This window comes from Gadus chalcogrammus, chromosome 9 (genome assembly GCF_026213295.1).
Source record: "Gadus chalcogrammus isolate NIFS_2021 chromosome 9, NIFS_Gcha_1.0, whole genome shotgun sequence".
NCBI lineage: Eukaryota > Metazoa > Chordata > Actinopteri > Gadiformes > Gadidae > Gadus > Gadus chalcogrammus.
Genome location: NC_079420.1, coordinates 9,682,001 through 9,691,116, shown reverse-complemented (window position 1 = coordinate 9,691,116; position 9,116 = coordinate 9,682,001). Strand labels below are relative to the sequence as shown.

The 9,116-nt window shown below is 55.0% G+C and overlaps 2 protein-coding genes across 2 annotated transcripts; one reads left to right on the top strand and one right to left on the bottom strand.

The window, feature by feature from the left end:
* Positions 1-1,028: 1,028 nt before the first annotated feature.
* Positions 1,029-5,438, top strand: rag1 (recombination activating 1). Its single transcript, XM_056598769.1, has 3 exons — positions 1,029-1,405; positions 1,820-2,973; positions 3,562-5,438. The coding sequence occupies exons 1-3, from the start codon at positions 1,029-1,031 to the stop codon at positions 5,325-5,327; spliced, it is 3,297 nt and encodes a 1,098-aa protein (XP_056454744.1). The 3' UTR covers positions 5,328-5,438.
* Positions 5,439-6,975: 1,537 nt separating this feature from the next.
* On the bottom strand, positions 6,976-8,589 carry rag2 (recombination activating gene 2). The gene has a single exon (XM_056599488.1). It carries the CDS (start codon positions 8,587-8,589, stop codon positions 6,976-6,978), a length of 1,614 nt encoding a protein of 537 aa, XP_056455463.1.
* Between the last annotated feature and the right edge of the window lie 527 nt (positions 8,590-9,116).

Here is a 9,116-nt window from a genome sequence, read left to right as displayed (position 1 = left end):
CAGGCGAATGATATAAGAATCGATCCATCGTATCGTTATCGATGAGGCTAGCAGGTTCATCACTGTCTGTCAGTAGTTTGGGCTGAATCTTGGTCAATTTCTTTGGGGAGAGTTTTATTATTCAGTTTTCGTTCACCTTCCTCAAAAGAGCCTTTTCAAAGTGCCTTTTGAGGAAGTTTGATAAAGGCTTTAAGGGTTTTGGAAGTCATCAGATGTTCCTGGAACCATAACAAAGAGAATTTGACTGTTGAAAGAAAAGTGAATTTGCAAAATTAGCCGACTTATAGCATAAAATGAAATTCAATTATACAAGTGAAATGAAAAACGGCATGAAAAACGCTTCAGGTACGAGAGGAATTAATTTGTGAATGTATATTGTTGCCCGAATTAATGTATTTCATGTATTTCATGAGGATAATTAAATTCCTCTTCCAGAGTGGTAGGGCGCTGTAGGTCAGTGCTCATTACCATACGGGCGGAAGGGATTTGAGGCTGCTTCTCCTGTCCTAATTCAAACTGAATGGAGTCAGCTGCGAGGTTACGCCGTAGTCTGAATAGTGTCAAGGCACTGTGGGCATCCAAGGGTTTTTATAACTAAGTCTCCTCTACATCCAATAATAGGCTTTTACAGCCGGCTAAAAAAATGTCATACTCTAATAGACGATGAAACTAAGCCCTGCCTGTCTCTCTCGGCCTCCATCTCTCCTCCATTCTCCCCATCTTTTCCTATTCTATCATTATCTCTCCACACCCTCTCTTCGGATGTCCCCCCTCTCCTCTCCCCCTCTCCTCTCCCCTCTGTCCTCTCCTGTCTCCTCTCCTCTCCCCTTCTCTACTCCCCCCTCCTCTCTCCACTCCTTTCTCCTCGCCCCTCCCTCACCTCTCCTCTCCCTTCTCCCCTTTTCCTCTTCCCTTTCCTCTCCTCTTCACTCCTCCTGTATCTTAAATACATCCATACCATAATCTCCTCCCTTGTCTCTCTCTCTCCCTCTCCTCCCTACTCCAGGCTGGGACTCTAACACCGCACCATGGCAGTGGAGAGAGGCAGTGTCCAGGCGGAGCAACCGGAGACCGACTGCCCGCGGTCATCCATGCCGGATGAGCTGCAGCATCCCTACCTGAAGTTCTCCCACTGGAAGTTCAAACTGTTCAGGGTGAGGTCCACCGACGAGGACACCATGGCCAGCGAGACGGCCCCCAGGATCGCAACCCCGCCGGAGGTCCTACCCGCCCCCGCCGCTGCCGCTGCCATTGACCCCTGGTCGGGGGAGGAGGGTCACCTGGGTCTCCCTGGGAGTGTGATGAAACTGTGTCTGGGGGGGAAGAGCAAGGAGAACGTGGAAGGGCCGGGCCACAGGGTAGATCGTAAGCTGCAGGAGATGGACCTGCACATGGAGAAACTCAGGTATGTGTGTGTGCGTGTATCTGACTGAACTATACTATTCCACCGTGTACAGATGTGTGATATGGTGTCACTTTGGCAAAGTTCATCTTTATTTAAGCCCTCTTTAAAAGGAACTATGAAGGAACTATTTTGTATTCAACACGTGGATGCTAAATTGCACAATTAAATGTTAATGCTACTGGAAGAAGCCTTTTAAAATAATTACATTCTAGAGAAGGAATGCAAATAAAGATTCATTATGAAAAAAACGGAATACAAATAGACTCATTATTAAAAAAAAGAGAAATTAATTGTAATTTATTTCAGGGCTGTGGTGAGGGATATGGCTGCATGTCTGTCTGGGGGGGGGATATGGCTGCATGTCTGTCTGGGTAGTACAGTAGCGTTTCACCGCTGCTTGTGTTCCCCCTGCAGGTGTCTTTGCCGACTGTGTGGCTCCGCTCTGCGGAAGGTGAAGGGGCCGGAGCGCGCGGTCCAGGGGGGTCTGGGGGAATCGTGCCGGCACGCCCTGAGCAGGATGGGCTGCAAGTTCACCACCTGGCCGGACGTCATCCGCAAGGTCTTCAAGGTGGACGTGACGGGGGACCTCGAGAGCGTCCACCCCCCGTCGTTCTGCCAGCGCTGCTGGATGACCGTGATGCGCGGGGGGGGGTTCTGCAGCTTCACCCCGCTCCGGGTCCCCGAGTGGACCCCCCACTCGGCCCTGTGCTCCCTCTGCCACCCCCGGAAGACCTCGTCCTTCCAACGACTCGGCCGGAAGAGGAAGAAGAAGAAGAGGGGGCCCTCCAGAGGCAAGACCCTGGCGAAGAGGTGCAAGTGGGACCCGTCTGACGGCACCTCCAGCAGCGATCGGAGACCTCTCAGACCCGTGTCCCAGCACCGCCACCACCACCCAGGCCCCGGCCTCCAGCCCCAGGCCAGCACCAGAAGGCCGAGGGAACACCGGGTCCAAGGGTTCACCCACTGCCAGAGAGATCACCTGGGCACCCGGCTCCTCTCGGAGCAGCTGCCCGTGGACCTGGTCCGCTCCGTCACCTGCCAGGTGTGTCACCACCTGCTCTCCGAGCCGGTCCAGGCCCCGTGCCGGCACGTCTTCTGCCACGGCTGCATCGTCCGGTACTGCCGCGCCCTGGGCCCCTACTGCCCGGCCTGCAGCCAGCCCTGCTCCGCCTTGGACCTCACGGCGCCGGCGAACGTCTTCCTGGCGTTGCTGAACTCCCTGCCGCTCCGCTGCCCCACCAGGACCTGCGGGGAGCAGGTGAGGCTGGACGGGTTCCGGGCCCACTGCGAGGCCCATCAGCGGGAGGACGAGGGCGGGCGGGGGACGCCGCCGCCGGCCTGCGACGACCTGACCCCCAACAAAGGAGGGCGACCCCGGCAGCATCTGCTGTCCTTGACCCGCCGGGCCCAGAAGCACCGACTGCGGGGGTTGAGGTGCGAGGTGAACCAGTTTGCGGAGAAGGAGGAAGGTGGCGACGTGAAGGCCGTGTGCCTCACCTTGTTCCTCCTGGCGCTGAGGTCGAACAACGAACACCGCAAGGCGGACGAACTGGAGGCCATAATGCAAGGTAAGACGGCGGTGGAAGAGTCTCTAAGGTCCCTTTCTGTCATAGAGCAAACACAATCAAATAAACGATAAAGCTTTCTAGCCAGTGAAGGACATGAAGTGAGTCGAGGTTCCTGCTTGAAAAGCCTTTCACGACTGTTTTATTTCCGTCTGTTATTATGTTGACTACAACCCACCCCCCCAAACCCCCTTTCCCACTTGCACATGTTCTGTCTTTCATTTGTCTCTTTGTCTCTAGCTTTCCTTTTGATGCTCAATAACAACCCTTGTCATCGGGCTGTTAGTATCACAACAACATCAGCCGCTCTTGTGTCTGCAAATTACGAGGGGCATGCTCTGGGGAATTGAGACCAGATGGTGTCTGTTTTAATCTGCAGCTAATTCATCACTTCAGCCGCTTTCCCCCTGTCACCCCCTGACCCCTCATGACATAGGATACGACCAATTACTGAGATGTCTAACGATGAACATCGTACGAGAACGGTGCTTTGTATGAGATTTTGATGAGACCACTAATCCGTACTAATATAGTCCGTTCTCTTCCCCCACTGTCCCCTGTCTCTCTGCTGGTCCCCCCCCCCCGCTGCAGCCAGATGCTTCGGGCTGCACGCCGCCGTGTGCCTGGCCATCCGTGTCAACACCTTCCTGAGCTGCAGCCAGTACCACAAGATGTACCGCACCGTCAAGGCCACCAGCGGCCGGCAGATCTTCCAGCCGCTGCACGCCCTCCGGGCCGCCGAAAAGGAGCTCCTCCCGGGGTTCCACGCCTTCGAGTGGCAGCCGGCGCTGGCGAGCGTCTCGCCGTCCTGCCACGTGGGCATCATCGACGGGCTCTCGGGCTGGGCGGCCTCGGTGGACGACGCCCCCGCCGACACCATCACCCGCCGCTTCCGCTACGACGTGGCGCTGGCGTCGGCGCTCAAGGACCTGGAGGAGGACATCATGGACGGGCTGAGGCAGCAAGGGCTGGAGGACAGCGCCTGCACCGAGGGCTTCTCCGTCATGATCAAGGAGTCCTGCGACGGCATGGGGGACGTGAGCGAGAAGCACGGCGGGGGGCCGGCCGTCCCGGAGAAGGCGGTGCGTTTCTCCTTCACCGTGATGTCCGTCTCCTTGCGCGTGGCCGACGACGGAGAGGAAGCGGGGAACGCTGAGGAGGTGATCATCTTCCAGGAGCCGAAGCCCAACTCGGAGATGTCCTGTAAGCCACTGTGCCTCATGTTCGTGGACGAGTCGGACCACGAGACGCTGACCGCCGTCCTGGGGCCCGTGTCGGCCGAGCGCAGCGCCATAAAGCGCAGCCGCCTCATCCTCTCCATCGGCGGGCTTTCTCGGCTCTTCAGCTTCCGCTTCCGGGGATCGGGCTACGACGAGAAGATGGTGCGGGACGTGGAGGGCATGGAGGCCTCCGGCTCCACCTACGTCTGCACGCTCTGCGACTCCACCCGGGCCGATGCCGCCCGCAACATGGTGCTCCACTCCGTCACCCGCAGCCACCAGGAGAACCTGGAGCGCTACGAGACCTGGAGGACAAACCCCTTCTCGGAGTCCGCCGACGAGCTTAGGGACCGGGTGAAGGGGATCTCCGCCAAGCCCTTCCTGGAGACCCACCCCACGCTGGACGCGCTGCACTGCGACATCGGCAACGCCACCGAGTTCTACAAGATCTTCCAGGACGAGATCGGCGAGGTGTTCCAGAAGACCAACCCCAGCCGGGAGGAGCGGCGGAGCTGGAGGGCGGCTCTGGACAAGCAGCTGAGGAAGACCATGAAGCTCAAGCCGGTGATGAGGATGAACGGCAACTACGCCCGCAAGCTGATGAGCGTGGAGGCGGTGGAGGCGGTGTGCGAGCTGGTGCCGTCGGAGAGCCGGCGCCAGGCCCTGAGGCAGCTGATGGAGATCTACCTGGAGATGAAGCCGGTGTGGCGCGCCACCAGCCCAGCCACGGAGTGCCCCGACCAGCTGTGCCGCTACAGCTTCAACTCCCAGCGCTTCGCGGACCTCCTGGCCTCCACGTTCAGCTACAGGTACAACGGGAAGATCACCAACTACCTGCACAAGACCCTGGCCCACGTGCCGGAGATCATAGAGAGGGACGGCTCCATCGGGGCCTGGGCGAGCGAGGGGAACGAGTCGGCCAACAAACTGTTTCGGCGTTTTCGTAAGATGAACGCCCGCCAGTCTAAGGTCTTTGAGCTGGAGGATGTTCTGAAACATCACTGGCTCTACACTTCTAAATACTTGCAGAAGTATATGGAGGCTCACAAAAACTCTGCCAGGGTTTTGAACGCCTGCTTTGAACCGGCTGTGGCTGAGGGCGATGTGGATATGTGTCTGGATGCTCCAGGTTTTTAAAACGGCCAATTATACTCATAATATACTCAATATACTATCTATTTTTTATCAATTATCATGTCTTTCATTAAAAAGAATACACAACGTTTTATACTATATTTTGGATGTGTAGCAGTTGTGTATTTTATATGGGTCGATTTATTATTGTGTGCATTTATCTGCACTACTATCTACATACCATTACAATATACACTTTAAATTATGTGCAACACATCGCCGAGGTTCACAGAGTGCAGATATAAGAGACTGGGGGCTCTTTGGTGTTTCCCGCTGAAAGGTTTTTTCTCTCTCCATCCTCGGATGAAATATGGAGCAGTTTATTGTATTGCACGGCTATGGCACATTTATACATTTATACAGAGAGATTATTTATGGAAACAGATGAAACCACTGTAAGTCATTGCCTAGAAATTGTGTTAGAGTCTCCAGTTATGGCCCAGGTATTAATATATCATTTGGGCTTGAACAAAAATGGAATCACAGAGACCAAAATGATCTTTGCTTCGCGAGCGTCCTCTGAAAATGATTACTTAGTTCTCTGGTTGGGGTCCCTGAGGGACATCGGGTCACTTTGAACCAATTTTATCTCCTTTACTTGTTTTGCGCCATGGGGAGAGAGAAATAATATGTATTCTACCTCAGAACATGAAATAGACCGTACGCTGACCTTTTGTTGAGACAACAGAAACACTGCACGGTTTGTTATGAAGCATTACACCCTGTTGTCTTTGTCCTGAGCATATTTCATGAGCTCCTTATTATACAGTTTATCATGCCTTATTTTGCATATGTTTTCTGCTTGTGGGGACTTACAGAGGAAGGTGAACCAACAGAGTGGAAGAAAGCTTTTCTTTGCTCGATTGATTGATTGACTGGATTATCTTGCCTCTTGTCTCGTCTTCTATGGACTGGATACTTTTTATATTTGATCGCTTATCAACATATTTTCTTGCTGTCTATTTTCAACATGTGTGTTGTATTTTCCAGAATAAAGTTATTCAAATAAAATGTATGTTCTGCATAGTATTTCTGACATGTTGTTGGACTTCATAAGGCACTGCATTGAATTTCATTTAATGAATTTGTTTCAAAACTAATTATCATCCAAACGATACGCACAGAAAGCAAACAACCTTTCAACCTCAATTAGAATCCAATTTATGGTTAAATGTTGCGACATAAGATGTCAATTATTGTAGTAACAAGCTTTCTGTGTATGTAATGGGTTCACACTCATTACGATGTCGGTGTAATGTGTGCACTGTGTTTTGTTTTGTTTTAAAAGAGAACCGACAGTGGAAATAAACAATATAAATTTTCCATCAGCGATTAAAGAAGCTAGTAAAAGACAGATTTTCTCCACAAAATTGATCCTTTTCATTCGCAGACCGAAACTATCAGACAGCGAGGCGACGCAAATACATTATATTAATTCATTTTATTACAAAAGTAAATCCAGAAAATGAACATTCAGTTTTGAATTAAAACAGAAGTGAATCCACACTTAACCACGATAAACATAACAACTGCTCTGAAGAGGGGGATGACTGTGTGGGCAGATAACGCACCCTGATGACACCACCACCTGCCCCCCACCCCACCACAACCACCACCACCACAGTACTGCCTCCGCTGACGGGCGGAGACGTCACTGGAACAGCCTCCGGAGGAAGCTCTTCTTGGCCGGGCTCATCTTCAGCATGGGGGTCTTCTTCTTCTGGCTGCTCTTCAAGGGGCTGTGCTTTATCGGCAGCACCTTCCGGGGCGGGGTCATCTCCTGCCGCGGCAGACCCCCGTGGTCCAGACAGAAGTACTTGGTGCTCCCCCAGGACAGCTGCAGCAGCAGGCTCTCGGTCAGCTCCATGCAGTGCGCGTGGACCCAGTGGCCGTCCTCCGGCCCCCGGGAGCAGAAGATCATGGCGGGCCGGTGGAGCTCGGTGGAGTAGTACGGCTCCCAGGTGTCGGGGTCCAGCTGGCAGCCCGTGCAGCACTGGCTCCAGTAGCCGGCCTGGGACTCGTCCTCCTCGTCGTCCTCGTTGTAGGTGTCCTGCTCCCCGTCGCTGCTGTCCTCCAGCTCGTGGGGCTCCCTCCCGAAGTACAGCTCCTCCGAGTCCTCCAGGGGGGGCGACTCCTCCAGGTCGGTGGACCCCTGGCTGCAGCCCAGAGCCCCGCCCCCCGTCTCCTCTTCCTCGCCCTCCTCCTCCGACCGGAAGCCCACCTCGTAGAAGCGATGCGCGTCCTGCTGGGTGGCCTTCCCCTCGGACGGGACGCCGATCAGGGCGCTGCCCCCGCCCGCGGCCCCCCCGAACCAGGTGCGGCTGTGGGCGATGTCCGCCGTCCAGGCGGGGGCGTCTACCGCCTCGAAGCGGATCCCGTCGTCGTCCAGCACCGCCGCGCTGCACTCCATCCTCTTCTGCGAGTCGGCGCCGTAGCCCCCCAGGATGATGTACCTGTGGGCGGGGCCGGGGCGGAGCACCACGGCGCTGGTGGAGGACCAGCCCGTGTCCAGGGTCTCGCAGGACAGCGCCGGAGCGCCCTGCAGCAGCTCCACCCGCAGGCGGACGAGGCGGGGGGGCCGGGCGTCGGAGGAGGTGGAGTGGCCGCCCAGGAAGTAGACCGAGTCCTCGCGGGCGAGTGCCACGTGGAAGGACTGGCCGTCGCCGAGCTCCGGCAGGGTGTGTGCCGAGGAGCAGCCGAACTCCCGGTCCACCAGGAACACCTGGGGCGGGCAGTCCACCACACTGTTCCAGCACTCCGTGGTCCGCTCCCCCGCCGGCCTGTAGGCCCGCCCCCCAAACAGGACGCACGCCGTCTTCCCGTGGCTCCGCACCACGCTGAGGCTGTGGCCGTAGCGCGCCCCCGGGAGCTCCCCCGCCAGCTCCTGCTCCCGGCAGCGCAGCGTCAGCTTGCGGTTGCACCCCCTGCTGTCCACCGTCAGCAGGTACATGCTGGCCGAGATGTCGTTGTTGGGGTTGCGACCCCCGTGGATGAGGTAGCCCTCGGGGAAGCCGTCGCGGGGGTCCATGCGGGCCACGGCGGGGCAGCGGAGCGGCGGGATGTAGCAGGAGTCGTTGGAGAAGGAGATGGCCCTCAGCTTGAGCTTGCCTTGCGTCCGACGCACCGCGAACACCCCCGTGGGACACGAGCGCTTGGGCCAGCCCTTCTGGCCGAAGAGCAGGACATCCCCGTCCAGCTGGAGCAGCGTGCAGCCCGGTTGGATGAGGCTGGCGCAGTTCACGGGAGTGAGGGGCTGCAGAGACATGCCGCCGCTGCCCAGGTGTCTGCGTGTCAACAACAACACACAGAGTAATGATGCCGGCCAGCTGTGCCTTGTTGTGCTGTTGGAATTCACTGTCTGAGCAAAACAACAAGGGGCTGTTGGCTAGCTTCCATATCTTAATGATTTTAAGTATTTGACGACCATACAGTCAATGAAGGGTAAAGGGTTCTTGCAACATATAGTTAACGTTCAATAATTACATGTAATGAACACAAGACATCAAATAAGACTGCGTATGCTATTAATGTTACACTACTATATAATATAGTAATGTCCAGGTTATACTTTATATTGGCATTTTTTGTAGTTTCATATTATTAACGCAACAGCTGAACATGCATACATTGTAGTTGGGTATATATATGTGAATATTTCATCCACAATTTAAGCCATTTTCTACAACTCAAGACGGGACACACGTTGTAAATGCAATCAAATCCCCAAAGAATTGCTCATGATTTTCATAATCATAGAGTATGTTGAATAATAAGTTAGTTCTGCTTACCCTT